The 18,961-nt window shown below is 38.4% G+C and overlaps 1 protein-coding gene across 6 annotated transcripts in view; it reads left to right on the plus strand.

The window, feature by feature from the left end:
* Positions 1-18,961, plus strand: part of FNDC3B (fibronectin type III domain containing 3B) — a 311,128-nt gene that overhangs the window by 156,984 nt on the left and 135,183 nt on the right. For all 6 annotated transcript variants that reach the window (XM_084874157.1, XM_084874153.1, XM_084874152.1 and 3 more), the window contains exon 4: positions 4,879-4,955. In XM_084874157.1, the coding sequence (XP_084730283.1) occupies positions 4,879-4,955 (77 nt within the window). The remainder of the gene's footprint in view (positions 1-4,878; positions 4,956-18,961) is intronic.

Genomic DNA, 18,961 nt, shown 5'->3' on the forward strand with positions numbered 1-18,961 from the left:
CTGGTCCTAGAACTGTGGGAAGGGGAACGCAGCAATCTGGATTTTAAGAAATCCTCTGGCTAAAGCTGATGCACTGTGAAGTTTAAGAACCACTGCAGTAGGAGTTTAAGATTCTTGGAGGTCAGGACCTGTTCTTTATTACTTTGTATTCCTTTTACTTCTTTTGTGGGATTAGTTAGTATTAAATAATTTTAAAAGTCAGTGTTTCCCAAAGTGCTTACATCATCTTTTGGCTTAGCTGTGTGTCTTGAGTCACCATAATTGGAGATTCATTATTAGACAGTCACGGGATTGATCAGAAGACCTTACTTTTATATTCAGACTTAGACCATTGGCAAACAGCACAAGTGCACTTTTATTCAGATCTTTTGTCCTGATAATTACTTTTGCCATAATTATTTACTTACCTACTAGCCGTGGCCTTACCTTATGACTACTGCCACCAAGAATCTAACTTCTTTGGCTATTTAGACAGACTTGAGGGTCACTTTTATAGGGTTTATTGGATTTTTATCACATCATTATTTTGCCCATTAATGCTCTCAGTTCCTTTATGTCCTTTGTGAACATGGTATTTAAATTAATAGGATAAAATAGGATAAGAATGTGACCTCTTGCTACCAAGGGCTGTTGTTGAGAATAATATTGAACACACAAGTACCAGTTTATACACAGGTACAGAAATACATTTCTATTAATTCATGACTTGTTCACCTATTGGTGAATACTTACCTTATAAAAATGCCATTTAAACATGTCTGAAATTGTGGTATAATTAATTATTTATAGCTATTTCTGAGGCTAGTTTAGGTGATAATTTATACCCTGATTTCTCAATTATCACCACTTTCAGATTTCTAAACCTCATTTGTACATTCACCTCCAGTCAATCTAGTTACCCCTGGTGAATATTCTGAATATAGCATCAAAGCAAGGGCTATATAAATGTGTGAACTCTGGGGGAATTCCTGGCAGCAGGGAAGAAGCACAGAAGGAAGAAGAGTGGCCTCACAGTCTTGACAGGGTCTCGGGGACTCTTCATGTGCATGTGTGGTCCTAAAATACCATTTGCTGGACTGACCTTCAGTCTCTTTGATGTGGAAAGTAGTCACATGATAATTGCATGAATTACTGTTGATTGAATGATTATGCTATAAGTGATATCAATTCATTAACAAATTCTAGCAGACTTTTAAGATGTTATACCATGTGTATCACAGTTAAATTTTTAATGACTATAATCCAATCGTAGTGCTTGTCTGTGTCTAACATCTTGTTCAGTGCAAAAAGAATTCTTATCTGTTGAAGTCACAGCCTAAAACATGAAATTGATCAAAATTCCCAAGGCTTTTTTTTTTTTTTTTCCCATGGAGTTACTTGGCTCTTAGCAAAACACTTTAGTTTCAGTTCTAGAAACTGTGATTGTGATATTTTTCATCTGTCTATGGAAGAGTTCATGTAGTCTCTAGCTGAACATCTGAATTAGCTTCTAAAAAAATATCACACAGTATTTTGGAAGTGTATGTTTGCTTACTTTCATTTTCAAATTATTTAATGTATATGTACATACCTGCCTGTATATAACGAGAGTGTTTAATTAAAGGAGGTTCCAGATACCTGAAGAGATTTAAAAATTATTTTTAAAAAGTTTAATAGTTCAGTGATTTCCCAGTATAGTCAGAAGAAGTTGATTTGTTTGAAAATATTGTGTGATGACACCCCTTCCCCCCCAAGTTATCCCTCGTCCCAAATATAGCCAGTGTTGGTGGGGTTGAATAAAGAGAGAACCGTTTTCACCATATTCTAAGGGCTATATGATTTTAAGTCCTATGTGTAATGAGGGTATCAATTTAAAAAATGTGGATTGATAATTCTCAGGGGAAAAGGGGGGTCCGTATGGGGGTTATGGGAAGATACTGGACAAAATCGTACACTTATGGATGAGGACAGTGTGGGGAGGTAAGGGCAGAGGATGGGGTGGGAACCTGGTGGAGCAGAGCTATGGGGGGAGAAGGGGGAGAGAGAAACAATTGTAATAATCTGAACAATAAAGATTTATTATTTGTAAAAAATAATAATAATAATAAAAAATTAAAAGGAACTTAGTATTCCTAGAAGTTAAGGGAAAGGAGTTTGTGTTTTAATTAGGTAAGGATTAAATAATACCAGAAGTTCTTAGACACAGAATTGCAGAGGCAGTAACTCACCGATTGATGAGAAACAAGTGTTAAGAGAGACAATAACTTTTCGTATACCATTGTCATTCATTCATTCATTCATTCATTCATTCATTCATTCATTCATTGCTAGCTTTTAGACTCCAGAATGCCTGTGAATGCAATGGTTTACTTTATTTCAGAACAAAAAACAACCTTGGGGTTCCAAGGCACAGCTGAGTTTCGGAAGTCATTACTGTATGTTTTGCAGTGCCCTTTGTAAGGGTTTGATGACAGTGACAAGAGAAAGGGGGTGGGCAAGCATGTTAAAGTCATTTGGCTACTTTGGAAATCAAGACTGGGAAGAAAACATTTTATGGCTGTAAATCACTCACTTGTCCTGCATTCTTTAAAGTATTTTACACAAACGACTTTAACAGTTTTAGGGGTCATGTCTTGGGTTAAGAGACTGTGCCTGGTATACATTTTAGTGATTAAAAAAACAATACTGAGGTGGTAGCATTTCTGTTCACATCTGTGCTGTGAAGTATTTGATATTTGTCTGATGAAGATTAGCCTCTTAAGGCAATATTGTACAAAGTGTATAGTTGTTGATTTTATGTGTTTACAAGGACAATTAAAATAAATCAGTACTTATAATGTTAACAAACAAATAAAACTGAGCAATAAAAACTTACAAATAAAAAATTTAAACATGTTGTAAAGATTGCTAACATTTTGATGAGTGATTTTTGTGCTATGTACTACTAAGTGTTTTTGCACACATTATTGAGTTTAATCGTTAAACCCAACCGTATCAGGTAGGAGTTGTTCTTCTCATTTATACCTGTTGAACAGTGAGGCTCCAAAAGTGAATTGTTCAAGGTCACATAACCAGTGTGACTAGTGAGCTGGGAATGTAACCAGGCAGAGACCCTTGGATTTCATAGATACTGCTCAGGCTAAGGCTGTAATAGTTGTCTGTGATTCTTAAGTGAGACAATCCAAATAAAAATATTTAGTAGATACCGAAATGTCTTGATGATTATGGCAGAAATGCTAAAGCTGATGAGAAAGATAGACTTGGAAAGTACCTACAGTGATTAGTATATGTATTAATTGAAATTATACTTTAAGATAGAATAGGCTCATACATTTATGACATTGTCTTTTGTTTTAAGTGATCATCAATTTGTTAACCTGGTTTTATATGTGTTGAGAGATTATCACATAGTTTAGTGCTTTGGTGTGTTGTCCATGGAGTTGCTGTGTGAACTTTGGTCAGATGGTATGTTACATGAATATCAGCATCTTTTCTGCCCTACTCCTATGTTTCCCCCCCTCTACTTGTAGAACTATGGATGGGTACCCCAACATCCCTACCCTTCTATATCCCCATTTGGTCCTCTCCTGTGAAGTAGTTAGAATATTGAGTTGTACTGTGCAGTGAGGGGTGCATTATTGCTTACATGTAAATGCAGCATTGGGTGGCAGGATCTATTTTCTTTTGCCAAGAAAAGTGTTGTATTTTTCTTGGTTTTTGTTACAGTTCAGCAATTTTCATTGCCAGCAGCACAACACTCATTGGGAGAGAGAAAATAAACAATACAGGGCACTTGGAGCCAGGAAGTCGCATCTCAGACTATAAACATGTGGGAGAGAGGTGGGGGAGGGAAAGTAAACATGGTGATAGAAGATGATTTGGGTGGTGGGCACACAATGCAGCATATAGATCATGTATCGTGGAAATGTACACTTGTAAGTAATTGTATTAACCAATGTCACCCAAGTAAATTTAATTTTTAAAGCCCTACAGTTTGGATTGGGATTTGGGCGGTGGGTGTTAAATAAAGGAGCCAGCTACCAACATGAAAACCTTGCACATCTAGGGGAACCGTGTAATCACAGGACCTTTGGTAGGGTGTCAGAAGTTGATTTTGATGTTATGACAAATGTTATGGTTTCTTTGTAATTAAATATTAATTCAAATTGTATTTTAGGTGAGTCTTACCTTGCTGATCATTGTTTGTAGTAGACCTGTAATTAACTTTTGATAAATTTGAAACTAACCTCTTGTTATTTGAATGTTTTGCTTTGAAACAACCATAAATAAATTTGTCATGAGTATTTCTAATAGTGCCTAGTTTTAAAATGTGATATTTTTCCCCTCTCTGCCTTATAACATAAAAGGCATATCAAACTCAGTGACCTTGAACTGTTTTTGGTTTCTTCTCTTTGAAAATTAATGTCATGTTACAATAACTTATTGAAAATAATAATTTGAAATAAAAATTATGAACCTACATCCATTGGGGCTTTTTAAATCAGAAGCGATAAACTCATTTAAAATTTATTTGTTTAATACAAATGAATTTTGTATTTTGGATGTTATTGATACATTCTTTTAAAGACAATAAAAAGGAACTTTTTGCCCCGCTTTGTTAAACTACTCTTAACTAAGCAGCGTTGAGGATTGGGGAATCATTAAATATTTATAAAAGATGCTCATAGTTTTGCTTCCCCTCCCCCTTGACTTATACACCTGGAGAATTCCTTTTCATCCATAATTTCATGTCTAAGGCACAGTGTACCAATCATTGAAGAGAAAATAGCAAAGTGATTAATTCTCTTTAGTTTTGATGATATTTTTAAAATACCGATGATTATTTTGAGTACTATTATGTTTCTTCAACTGTTAATATCTTGCTCTTGCTTCTTTTAGGACCTGCTGAAGTTCCGATGATGTCACCCAATGGATCCATTCCTCCTATCCATGTGCCTCCAGGTTATATCTCACAGGTAACCAGTTGATGGACTTCTCCACTCACTGTGGGCGCTGTCATTGTGCCAAGAGAATACATGTGGAGTTTTGAAAACGTGTTCCAAGATTAATTCAGTTAGAATGATGCCAGAGTTGTCATTTTTGTGGTACCAGGCAGCCCTTCCAGAGTCTCGCTGCTTAACAGGCCAGAGTTAGAGGGAGGAAAACACAGCTGGGCTGCTAGGCTGCCCTTGGCCAAGATGGGTTTCACACTTGACCATTGATTGTGATTTCTTCATAGGGTCTGTTGAATTAGAGACTAATCAGTAAAAATATCAAAGAAAACATTGTTAGTATAGTCTCATTTCTCCACAGTGTGGCACATCCTGGGCTTGGTGAATTGCTGAGGGTGATGTGAGAACTTGGCTGTTTGTACTTACATTTCTCTAAAATTTTGTTTTTCTTTTAAATAAAATAGCCAATAGCAATTTAAAAAGCAAAAGGTATATTGAAAGGTTAAAATATTGTTAAAGGAAAAAGTTATAATCCTGTACCAAGATAAGGTTTTAAAAATTTAACTGCAATACACATGTGTGCGCTTGGAATGTGGATATCTATATATACTTTAACTTTGGTCCTAGGCTCAGCGTAATATGAATGTCTCCCTTTGTCCCTGCACATCTTCCTTTCCAAATTCCTAACCAACTGTTTTTCTCCTTTGCCTCTTTTGTTCTTTTTTTTTTTTTCCCCTTCTTGTAAGAACATTTTATACTCATTGAAAAAAAAATCAGAAAAGAATAAAAAATATTTGTAATTTTACTACCCACAGAAGATAATAATCATTGTGTTAGCATTTTTTGGATTATATTCCTCCAAATTTTTTTCTTTCTATTCATTCTGTTTTTACGGTGTTTTTAAAAAATCTGTCATTTTAAGTTTTTAATGATTTGCTAGGATAAAAAATGGCAGCTAGAATAGGAAAATTGTGCAAGCAGGGATCAAAGCAATTTTACCCTTCTCTGATATAAAACTTACCCATTTCTTTACCATCTAAGTCATAGTGCAGCCACTAAAATATCATTTTTTCCATCCTTACTTTCACGTGAGCCAATTTGGCATCTTTCTTTGTTTTGTTTTGTTTTGAGTCACCAGAATGTTGGCTAGTCCTTCCCCTGTTTTAAATAAATGGCTTGTTTTATACAAGTCTTTGTAAATAAGTCACTGGAGGGAGAAAAGGATGCAGAGCAGCTCCTTCCAGCAGGACATATGATGATGGATCACATCCACGTTGCCAGTCAATTAACAGAAAAGAACAAGGAATGCAGGATGCCATTATGGCTCCTCATTTATTTTGAGGAAGTGTTTCGTTCCATTGCACATAGTACAGTTCTCACTATTGAGATGGCAGAAAAACACCTCCTTTTATGTTAAAGGCCCATTTATGGAATACTAGTTAAAAGTTAAACATTCTGGTAGAGAGAAGCCACAGTGTATTTTTTCTTGACAGTGGTGTTACTGTGATTTACATATAAGGAAGCTGAGGCTCAGAGTGGAACCAGAATTGCAAACCACACATTTCTGATTTTACCAACCTATTTCCCACTCTGATGTGATCTTGAAGTCAGCAGCAGAGCCTACCTTGATGGATGTATTTGCTTTCGGTTACATTACTTTCTGACAGTGTGAGTGTGGGTGTGTGGTGTGTGCCTACTCATGAATCTTTCTCCAGGACTAATACCAGCCTCTCATGTATAAGATCGTCCATTATTATTAGAGAACGAGAGGCCCAGTGTACAAAATTTGTGCACTGATAGGGTCTCTAGTGGCTCCCAGCTGCTAGCCGGGTACTCCCTCCCTTTCCCGGCCACCTCCCCCTCACCCCCCAGCTACTCTGCTGCCACTGGTCGCTACCTGCAGGCCCAATCAATCTGCCTATCACTCTGCCACCTCCTGACTCCCAGGTGCTGACAGAGGAGGGCAGCAGCCCCATCCCCACTGCAGCTGCTGGTCACCTTGCGATTGGATCCGTGGGGCATTGGGCCCCTGCCCAGCTTTCTCAGCGCCCAGGAACCTGGCAGCAGAGGGGTGATCAGATCAGCAGGGCCATCAGCCCCCACCTGGTGATCAGTGGCTTGCACTTGCCTTGGCCTGGTACCGCCCACTTACCTGCTCCACCATCCTGCCTTGGTCCCGCTCTCATAGGGGCCCATCAGGGCCTGCAGTGCCTTCACTGCGGGGCAAATGCCTACCATTTTCTGTGCCACCCCCTGGTGGTCAGTGCACATCAGAGCAAATGGTCACACTCCCAGCAGAGCTGCTGGTTGGGGGGACAGTTTGCATATTAGGCATTTTTTATATAGGGTTGAAGAGAGAGGCAAGTGATGATTAAAAATGTTACATTAGTAACATTGACTCTGAACTGTGAGTCAATGGGGGGAAAAATCAATGCGTTACATAATTAACTAGCTGAAACGGCTTTCAAAATAAATTCATAAATTTGATCAAATAAATTTGACAAAAGACAAATGTCAGTAATGTGCAGAGTTTATCTTACAGTAAGAGAAACACCAGGAGTTGAGGAGACAGACAGCTGTGGTCTGCTTTGAGGTGCCGTTAACATAATCTTTGTTTTCTTAGGTTGAGAAGGACTAAACCCATGGACCTGAAAGATAGTGTGGACCTAGGGTAGGAGAATAGTGGAATCTTGTCATTTCAACTCAGCAGTCTGATATAGTAGGCTTTTATGTATTTAGTGTAAGTGTGTTTTGTGCTTTTTGGTGGAATGCTGGGAAAGGTTTGAGGGGAAAAAACAACCTGATCTTTCCAGCTTAAGAGAAAATATAGGATACATTTTCTTTTAACTATGAGAAAGTGGATTTAAGGAAGAAAGCAGTTAGTCTTGTCACACTCATCACCATTTCCAGATGTACAAACATTTGTGAGTGTGATTAGGGTTGAAACTATGGGAGAAAACAGGGTTATTACTATAGTTGGGAAGAACATGAACATTAACTGAAGAGGTCTGCTTTCAAATTCCACCGAAGTTACTTCCATGTAACTGATAAAAATTCTTTCACTGCATACGTGGAATACCTACCTGATCTGGTAGAGGTGAGAATTAAGAGAAAATGTAGTCCACACCTCACATAACAGAGGGCATTCAATAAGTAGTAGCTATTATAGTGAAGAAGACTGTTAGAACAATTTCAATGAAACTGGCAGTTTGCCTTTCTAAATACATACTGACATCATTCAGTATGAAGCAACTTTTTCCTTTCATTGCATACTGGTCCTTCTCAATTTTTAACCTCATTATTAACACTGAATAATTTATATATAAAAATTTCTTAAGCAGATGCCTTGAGTTTTATTTTCCATCTTTCCATAATAATTTATGAGACATTTTTCAAATGTTACAGGAAAAACTTCATGTAGACCCAAAGATTAAGAAAGCATATGAAAAGAAAAAGTGAAATATCTAAGTTAATGTGCTATCATTTGGGAAACCTTTCTCTTTAAAAAAAAAAAAAATCTAGATTAATTGATGTAAACTAGAAACTGAAGAGTAGTTGAAATAAGTATTTTTGTTGTCATAGCAGAGTATGTAACTTAACCTCATTCCTTTGTTTTGGGGATTAGCAAATGGGTAAACACCTGTTGCAGTTATATATATTCAAGTAGAGGCCTGGTGCATGAAATTAGTGCATTGGGGGTGCGTCCCCTCAGCCCAACCTGCACCCTCTTCAATCCGGGACCACTCAGATGTCTGATTGCCTTTTTAGGCCCAATCCCAGGGCTGGCTCCTAACTGCTTATCTGCCTGCCTAATTGCCCCTAACTCTCCCCCCGCCCCCCTGCCAGCCTGGTTGCCCCTAACTGCCCCTCCTGCCCACCAGCCTGGTTGCCCCCAATAACTCCCCCCACCCCCTGACCTGGTCATCCCCAACTGCCCCCCTCCTGGCCTGGTCGCCCCATGCAGCCTGCTGTTCAGTCATTTGGTCATCCCTCACTAACTCCCCTGCTGGCCTGGTCTCCCCACACAGCCTTCTGTTCAGTTGTTTGGTCACCCCTCACTAACCCCCCTATCAGCCTTGTCACCCCAGGAAGTTTGCTGTTTGGTTGTTACTGTGATGGCATTCTGGACAATTTGCATATTTCTCTATTATTAGTATAGACTTCCCTTGACCTGGGAGAGACATGAAGTCTATTTAAAAATGTATTTAAATTTTGATATGGTTGGTCATTCTCCATTGAAGATATTTTAAAGACTTGCCCAAAAATCAGAGACCCAATGGGGAACGGAGCCTTACATATTAGCCTCAGCTCCTCCCTTGTAGTAATTATAACCTGTGGTTAAAGCAATGCTGTGTTTCTTCTTTAATGTTGAACAGAAGGGAGCATGGGGGGAATACCTGTGCCCTGATAGACCCATTCAGCATCCAACAATAAAGAGAATTGCTTGTCCCTTGGAGGAATTGATTTTTCTGTAGGAAGTTGGGAAAATGTTCCAGAATGAACAGAGTATATGCATGGAATTGGGAGCTGTGGAAAGAGCAGAGGATTTATGTGTCTATTCTGTTCTAGTTTCCATTATCATCAGATTTTCAGCTACTTTTAGTTTTCAATAGACGGCTTATTTTACCCAAGCAATAATTACAGACAGGATAGGCATTGCTAAATTAAAGAATGTACCCAGCAACTACCTCCCCTCAAGGCATTGTACACCTTTCCTCTTTGTGAGCCTTCTCTCTGTTCTGCATTTTCTCTTGGGTTTCTTTTCTTTGTTTCTGAGATCTTGGCATTGTGATTTAATAGGACACAAGATTAGCGTGAGGAAACATGAGCCCAGGTAGGTCTCTGCATCCAACTCCTGTGTGATTTTTAGGAATATTGTTAAGTTATTTACTTGGGTGGTGTTTCACTTGTTTGTTTACTTGATCATTGTTGGTCTTCTTCCCTTTTAGCATTTAAGTTCCATAAGGTCAGGGACCCTATGTGTTTTGTTCACTGGATCTCCAGTTTCTTGAAAAGTGCTCAGCGCATAATAGGCAATTATCAAAATGTTCCTGGCCAGCTGGATTCATTGTTATCTTGTGGTGGGAGAAGCAGATTGGAAAGGAAAGGGTTGGAGGATGTCTGATCTAATCTAAAATTAGATAATTCTCTTCTACTGTTCCTTAAAAAGGAGACCAAGTGAGAATGTTAAGTTTCCATAAGCAACCATTACCAAAACAGTGGAGCACAACACATTCCTTTGGTATTTGGCATTCTATGGAAAAGTGATAGTTGACTTTCAAAATAACATTGAGACAGTATTGCATCTAGAAGTGACTTCTGAATCATTAGTTAGGATTAAATTGTGCCCATAACATTAATTTTATTGTACAATTAGTATAGTCTGCCTTTTTGAATTAGTAACATACTTGTCCTATGAAATAATTTTTCATAGAAAAACACCTTTGCCAAACCCAGTGGTCAGCAAACTCATTAGTCAACAGAACCAAATATCAACAGTACAACGACTAAAATTTCTTTTGAGGACCAAATTTTTTAAATTTAAACTTCTTCTAATGCCACTTCTTCAAAATAGATTCGCCCAGGCCATGGTATTTTGTGGAAGAGCCACATTCAAGAGGCCAAAGAGCCACATGTGGCTTGCAAGCTGTAGTTTGACTACCACGGGCCTAACCTATTGGGTACAAAACTGTATATAAAGGTTAAGTGGATTTTATATTTCTACACATTCTTTAGAACCTATCACTTACTTTACTCTGCAATAAATATGATCTGAGTATCATCAGCATGAGTTCTTGATCTTTTCTTTGGCAGTGGAACCCATTGGAAGACTGGTGAAACATTTTTAAATGTAAAATATAAAATTCATACATACTATGAAGCACAATCTATCTGTGTTTCCATGTGAGTGTGCTTGAGAAGCTGGACTGAAATCACCTTCAATTGGCCATCTCTTCTGTGTTGATGCATGTTGAGGTGCTGAGTACTCACAGGTTCCTCCTAATGATAGCTTTATCAATATATTCATAAAGTAAACCTTCAGATCTTGACTTACTGTTTGTTTTCTGACAGTATATTCTTTAAGACAGCATTTCCATTTGGTCAGTAATAATTGGCGCATTTTATTGCCTTAAACTCTGTGGATGTAACTTCTCACCTGTCTGGTATTCTTATGTGCCACACAGTAATGAGGAATGTTAGATTTGATTTTCAATCTTCAAATGTGCTGCTTCTTTTAAAAAACAAAAAATTAAAATATATCTTTATTGATTTCAGAGAAGAAGAGAGAGAGAGAAACATCAATGATGAGAGAGAATCTCTGATTGGCTTCCTCCTGCATGCCCCCCATTGGGGATTGAGCCTGCAACCAAGGCATGTGCCCTAACTGGGAATTGAACCATGACTTTAAGTTGATGCTCAACCACTGAGCAACACCGGCTGGGCCAAATGGGTTTGTTTTTTTTTGTTTGTTTGTTTTTTTACTTAGGTTGGTGAGATACAATCAAATAATGATATTTAGCTGACCTTAGATTATTAATTTACTCAATTGATCCTAAAATTCATCTAGAATTTAGGACTATGATGTTACCCATGTTAGAAGATTTGAGCATTATGAATTAAGTTCTGTGCCAAGCATTTTATAAACTATTACGTGATATACCAACCACAGGAGTTGTTATTGTTATGGCTTTAATTGTTATACCAAATTTACTAGTTTACCATTCGTCTTCAGCCTCTGCCCAGTGCTGTATTTCTGCTTGGAAAAGGAGCTACTGGACTCTCAGCAGTGACATAAGGAGCTCAGTTCTGTTTAGAACTGGGGTCTTTCCCTTCCCATGGGATCCTAAAATTGGGGTAGCTGGGGTGTGGTAGGACAGAGCTGGAGCAGCCGATGACTCAACCTTGGTTCTGCAGTTTGTAAGTTGTGTCTCTTAACCTTGCCTGGCTTCTTTCTTGGTTTGGAAGGTTTTAATAAATTGCTGCCACTGTCCCCTCAGCTATAGCATCATCTGCTTTACTGAAGTAGTTGGATTAAAGAGATACCACAGAGGATATACTTGTTTCCATCATCCTTTCTAAACCTCAGTGGGTTTAGTTTTAAATAATTGGGTAGTCATCTGGAAAAAGCCAAATGTGTCCAGCAATGTACTAAAAGATTTTTAATTTATATATGCCCTAGTTGCTCTCCTTTTTCCAGATTATAGATTCCTGTAAGTGTAAGTAGCTTAGCTTGTTTCTGTGTATAAAAGTGTTGGCACATATAAAGCAAACAGAAGGGGCATTGCCATTTATGGGGATATCCCCGTAAACCGTCTCCTTCCAAGCAAGCTTATCAGTAAGTGCCTTCAGCTTGTGATCCCTGTACAGCAACCTGGCTTGGATTTGTTATCTGGATCTAACCATCCCTCCTCAGTTTATTCTTTAGCCATTGCCTGGAATTGGCATGAGAGTTAAAAAATTAAGCACCAATAGAAAATTTAAGATTTTTAGATATAAATGAATGTGTAGGTAAAATGTTTGGGGAATTTTTGTTTAGTCACAAATTACCTTATTATTTAAAACCATAGAAGATGACTTGGTTGATTACTTAACTATTGGCAAGAATTGTTTGAGAAAAGGAATTCAAAATTTTTTTAAAAATCTTAATTTAAAAATAAAATTTAAAAAATTGATATGTGTTATCAATCTGCAACTGTTCTGCAGACTATTTCTTTATATTATGTAAAGGACTTTTAGAAATCTAGAAACATCAGCAAAACAACCATTTGGCTACAAAAATACCATGCTGTGTGGCAAAAGGAACTGGTCTTAAGTCTAAAGGTTTATTGTCTCAGGACATTAATGATAATAAAACATTGGAATATTATTTCATCAGTGTTAGCTATTACAGCTATGAAGAGAAAATGCCTTTGAGATATATGTTTGGTATTTTCACCCACAGATGTAAGCATGCAATTTGAAAGGACAGAAAAGTCATATTTGGAAAGACATCATATTTTTCCACCATTTTTAAATATATATATATTTTTTATTGATTTTTTACAGAGAGGAGGAGAGAGGGATAGAGAGCTAGAAATGTCAATGAGAGAGAAACATCGACCAGGTGCCTCTTGCACACCCCCTACCGGGGATGTGCCCGCAACCAATGTACATGCCCTTGACCAGAATCGAACCTGGGACCTTTCAGTCCGCAGACCGACGCTCTAACACTAAGCCAAACCGGTTTTGGCTTTTCCACCATTTTTAAGTCAATTAACTTCGTCAGTAAAATAGAAAGAACACTTGCTTCTATCTAACTCTGGTTGCTCTTTGAATGCTCTTTTTATTCCAATTTTGCTTTCTCCTAATGGTACTTAGGTGATGGTGGTGGGAGTGTTTTCCATAGTAGCAAAAGGGGGGTGGGCTAAGGAAGATAACAGCCTCATGTTTCAAATTTCTACTCTCCATGAACAATTAATTTGCTTTCCTCTATTGTTCACTATTCAGGGTGAGGCAAAAGTGAGTTTACAGTTGTATGTGAAACAGTTTATTATTTATAATTTATTAATTGTATTATTTTCCATATGAATAACTATAAACCTACTTTTGCCCCACTGTGGATTAGAAAATGCAGAATGAGGGGTTAGTACAAAGAGAGGAAAAGTGAAAGCTAACAACTTTGTACTCCTGGTTTTCAGTGTCTTCTTTTTTCAGTGTCTTTCTTGTGAAATAAAATATTAAAATAATTTAAATAGTACTATTAAATGATATTTAATATTTAAAACATTTAAAATATGAGTCAGACATGATGCATCTGCAGTTAACTAGGTTTAGATTATCTGAAATTTTGAAGAAGAATGTCAGATGTTTATCTGGGGGGAAATTTTGATAATGAATGTGTTAAATAACTCTTGGTAGACATCTAATCTAAGAAGATAAATTTATTTGTTGTGGTTTGCTTTTTCATTCATTTGTTCACTTACCCAACCTTTCTTGAAGCGCCTGTGTGCACAGGTGCCCTTGAGGGACTTGCATTTGGGTGGGAGAGACAGATCTATCATTCACACTGCAGGACCCAGATGCTGCTGGAGGGGTGAGCACCACTGTGGCTGGGAGAAGCCTGGACTCTACCTGCCCAGCAGTCCATGCAGCCGTTTGCATTGCCTAGCCTTTTGTTTGTGTGCTCCTTTTCAGCTGATATTTTTTCCTTCCCTGAGTGGTCTAGGAGCCCACTTCATTTATGTTCGCAGCAGTTAGAAATTGAGCTTGAGCCTGACTTTCACACTTATTTGATCCCAGTTTTCAGTGTGCAGGTGGCTCACTCAGTGTTCCTTGCCTCCTCTGCAAGCCGGCTGCCAGGCCCTGCATACAGAGGCATGTGTGTCCCCAGGCTGCTCTACCCACTGCCTGGCTCATCTCTGGCCCTCTGGGGCAGCCTTTAAAATTTTTTCTGTTGCATCCTGCCTTTCAAGCTCTTCTTTTGATTCTTGTCATTTGCAGCCCAGAAGTAGAAGACAGAGCTTTAGGAACTGAGGGGTTTATTAAAATTCCTGTGGAGTATTTCAGTTCAGTAAGGGGAACTAGCTTCCTCCTCTGTCAGCTATGAGAAAAGACACTCAGACTGTAAGTGTTGTTAAGAGATGCATTTTAATTCTTGGACTCGAAATCGTCCTTTTTATCCCCTGGTAGCTCTCTGACCTTAGGTGAGTTAGCCTAACTTCCCTGGACTTTATTCCTCTTACCTGGGGATAGCTGTGTATGCCCCCCAGGATTGCTGGGAGGATTTAATGAGGTACTAATATTAATAGGAGTAATTACTAGGTAAGATTTTTCTGTTATGTATCAGTCATTGGACCTAAGCACACGTTAATATGTTGCCTTTTTTTCATTAGATGGTATTTAAGCAAATCGGCAGGCACTTAGTAAATATTAAATTCTTCACATCTCTTAATAGCCCAGCTATTCTATATCTCACAGCTCATTGTTTACATATTTATTTCTTAGCATATCTATCTTGTGTATAATTCTCCACATAATAAGAGCTTTGAAGTACAGACCGGAAAGAAAATCTGGTTCTGCTGCTGAACTAGTACATTTTAACCATGTTGTGACTTGGTCGCCTTCCTGTCCAATAGGGATGCTAATATCTAATTCTCCAGTAGATCAATGAGTAACCCATGCCCAACAGCTGGCAGACAACAGGCATTGACTGAGTTTCTTTCTCATCTGTCTCTCCATGCTGCCCCCTTTGCTGTTGCTTGCAAGTTTTTTTTCATTTTGTTTTAATGGTTCTCTTGATTATACTTCTAAAAACATCCATGCAAGTAAGTTCAACATTCTCCTCATTTAACTCTTTGTGCCTTATTCTCTAGCCTCTCATCTGTGGCTAGGCCACTGTGTAACAGGAAGACTAATAAGCACATAGAAGTTACTCAGTAAATACTAATGGAGCAGAATCCAAAGACATGATAAAGGACCAAACTAACTTCCATCAGGCGGACTTTCTTCCTTAGTCTGAGGAAGGTGGATGGGCATTTGTTCGCAGCAGATAAATGCATTACTTTTTGTAGAGGGGGTTTTTAAGCAGGCAAGGCTGGTGGTAGGGACTTAGAGGACAGTTGGGAGGCCCTGGTAGGAGGTATATTAGTTTGTAGGGCTACCATAATGAGGTGCCCACAGACTGGGTGGGTTAAACAACAGAAATTATTTCCTCACAATTCTGGAGACTACAATTTTGGTTTCTTCTAAGACCTCTCTTCTTGGCTTGTAGATGGTCATCTTCCTTTACTATATTTATGTAGTCTTCTTCATGCGTATCTGTAGCCTAATTTACACATCTTTTACAGACATCATATTGGTTTAAGGCCCACCCATATGAACTCATTTTATCATAATTACATTATTTTAAAGGTCCTATTTCCAAATATAGGCACATGCCGAGGTACAGAGGGTTGGGATTTCAATACATAAATTAGTTGGGGGAAGGGAAGACATAATTTAGCCCATAACAGGTGGTATCCTGAGAACCTAGCACAGCGATCTTTTTCAAGGATCTCGAGAAGATATATGAGTGGCCATTCTGTTGAGTCACAGTGCTAGGAAAATAGTCTAGGTGAAGAATACATCCTTTTTAATTTCTGAAAAGAAAGGACTTTGTTTTGATTTCTGACAACACTTCAGACTTAGTATAATTATTCTTTTTATATTATTCTTAGGCTATATAAATAAATCTTACTGTTTAATACCTATTGTTTTCCCCTCACTTAAATATCTAGTGTTTAACTTATGGTATGTGTGAGGAAACAGTTGTTGAATTGAATGCAGGTGATTTATCTGCCTCTGGACATTGTCACAATTTCATTCATCCCAAGAGAAAATTAATCTGTCTTTTCCATGATTATTTGTGAAGACTGAAGGCACATCTTATTGTCTGAAGATTTTTGAACTGAAATTCTGATTTCTAAATTCTGCTACAGTGATATATTTCTTTATGAACTTAAAAAAAAATAATAACAAAGAACGCTATTGCCACTATTTATTGAGTATTATTTTGTGCATTATTATTGCTCCTCAGACTTCTTTATTCTTTGGGGAACATAGGCATAATTTTCTTAGACATAGATCAAAGTTGAATTTGGTAATTAAATATGTTGTAATTTGCATTATGGAAGAACAATAAGTAAAATAATTAGCGCATATTTTGGGGTTTTGTTTCTGATTATTTCAGAATTAATATTTCATTTTCTTAAAAATACTTTTAGTGATAAAGCTGGCCTTGATTAGTAAGGATGAAAGTGTTGGATTATACATGTAAATAGATGTCTTTCACAAATACCATAAAATAATTTAAAATAATAAAAAAATGGGGCTGTAAACCATCTTAATATATAAAAACCCAGGGTCCTTAACATCCAAAATGACTGAAGACTCGACTGAACACCAGGCTGCGTGAGAAGCAGGCTCCAGTGCGCCGGGACTGGGGAGCAGGCTGCTGACCTCTCAGGGAGAGAGAAAAAGGTGGGGCTGATCAGCGACTACTGTGGCTGCAGGCCAGACCCAGCTTCTTTCTCCCTCTGGGCCTTTCCAACAGCCGCGCCTCTCTTTCTCTGAGAGATCAGAAGTTCAGACCACTCTCCAGCAGCCTGGGGTGGCTGTTGATCAGCCCTGACTCTGATCAGGCCTGGAGATAGGCCTGGATACACTGACCAATGATAGGCATAGAAACTGACCAATCAGAACCAAATCTGGGGGAAGTGTGAGGAGCCAATGGCTGCATAGGAGGTGGAGCTTTTGATGCTCACTGGCATAGAAATCGACCAATCAGAACCAAATCTTGCTATGCTGTGAGGAGCCAAAGGCTATATAGGAGGCGGACCTTTTGATGCTGACTGGCATAGAAACTGACCAGTCAGAACCTAATCTGAGTGAACTGCGAAGGCAGAACCTATGGTGGGGGGCTGAGGAGGGGTTTTAAGGGCAATAGCTGTATAGTGTAAGCTGTAAGAAAGCAGTTCAATTTTTTTAATGCTCGGTTTGGCAGTATAGTACATATGCTAGCTATCAATCCAGATATAGGGATTATGCATTTTTGGTCTTGGAGTAGTTTTCTGAAAATATACAAACATATTCTCAACCAAAAGTTAATAAAGGGCCGAAACCGGTTTGGCTCAGCGGTAGAGCGTCGGTCTGCGGACTGAAAGGTCCCAGGTTCGATTCCGGTCAAGGGCATTTACGTTGGTTGCAGGCACATCCCCAGTAGGGGGTTTGCAAGAGGCAGCTGGTCGATGTTTCTCTCTCATCAACATTTCTAGCTCTCTATCTCTCTCCCTTCCTCTCTGTAAAAAATCAATAAAATATATTTTTTTTAAAAAGTTAATAAAGGAATCTTTTCTATAAAATTGACCTGAGATCCTTTTTATTTTTGCCCAAACGATTTTCTTTTGGCTTGTTTTGACATCATGTGTGATTTTCATGGGTGTCTTGCTGTTAGCATTGCAAATGAAAATTAATTTTCTACAGTAAAAATTTTCTAGATATAATTTACTTACAGGATATTTTTCCTTACATGATATTACCCTACTATCCCTTCTTTTTTTTTCTTTTTTCTTTTTTTTTTTCCCTGCCAAGAGCACCTCCTCTTGCTGAAAGAGCCCCCCCCCCACACCTATTTAAGCAATCCTATATAATACATGTATACTATCGATAATAAAAGGGTAATATGCTAATTAGACCAGGTTGACCAGCCATTTTCCAGACCTCCGATTTCCTTCCAGACAAAGCCATGGTGGTGGGGGCCGAGGCAGAGGCAGTTAGAGGCCATCAGGCTGGCAGAGGGTTAGAGGAAATCAGGCTGGTAGGGGAGGGCAGTTGGGCGCAAGATCAGGCTGGCATGGGATGGCAGTTGGCAGCAACCAGGCCAGCAGGGGAGTGCAATTGGGGGTGAGATCAGGCTGGCAGGGGAGAGCAGTTAGGGGTGATCAGGCAGGCAGCAGAGAGGTTAGGGGTGATCAGGCAGACAGGCAGGTGAGCAATTAGGAGCCAGCTGTCCCAGATTGCGAGAGGGATGTCCAACTGCTGGTTTAGGCCTGATTCCTGTGTGATCAGGCCTAAACTGGTGGTCAGACATTCCCCAAAGGATTCCTAATTGGAGAGGGTGCAGGCTGTGCTGAGGGAAACCCCCCCACTCCTGTGCATGAATTTTGTGCACCAGGCCACTAGTTTTCATATATGCAAGCAATTTTTAGTTTAAGAAAATGACAATTTTTTAACTGGAAACCTTTTTTTTTTGTGTGTGTGTGTGTGTGTGTGTGTGTGAAAGATAATTTATACTTTAGACCTATTAATATTTGTAGGTAGTGGAAATATTTATTCTTAAGAAATATTAAAGTGAAAAAATGTTTCAGTTCTTTATCTCTTATTTTTATTCCTTTCCTTTAACTAATATTTTTATCTCTGTTGGTGTTTTTTGCCCAACTTTTAATTTTTTATTTTTATTGATTTCAGAGAGGAAAGGAGAGGGAGAGAGAATCAGAAACATCAGTGATGAGAGA

This window comes from Pipistrellus hanaki (genome assembly GCF_964339955.1).
Source record: "Pipistrellus hanaki genome assembly, chromosome: 2".
NCBI lineage: Eukaryota > Metazoa > Chordata > Mammalia > Chiroptera > Vespertilionidae > Pipistrellus > Pipistrellus hanaki.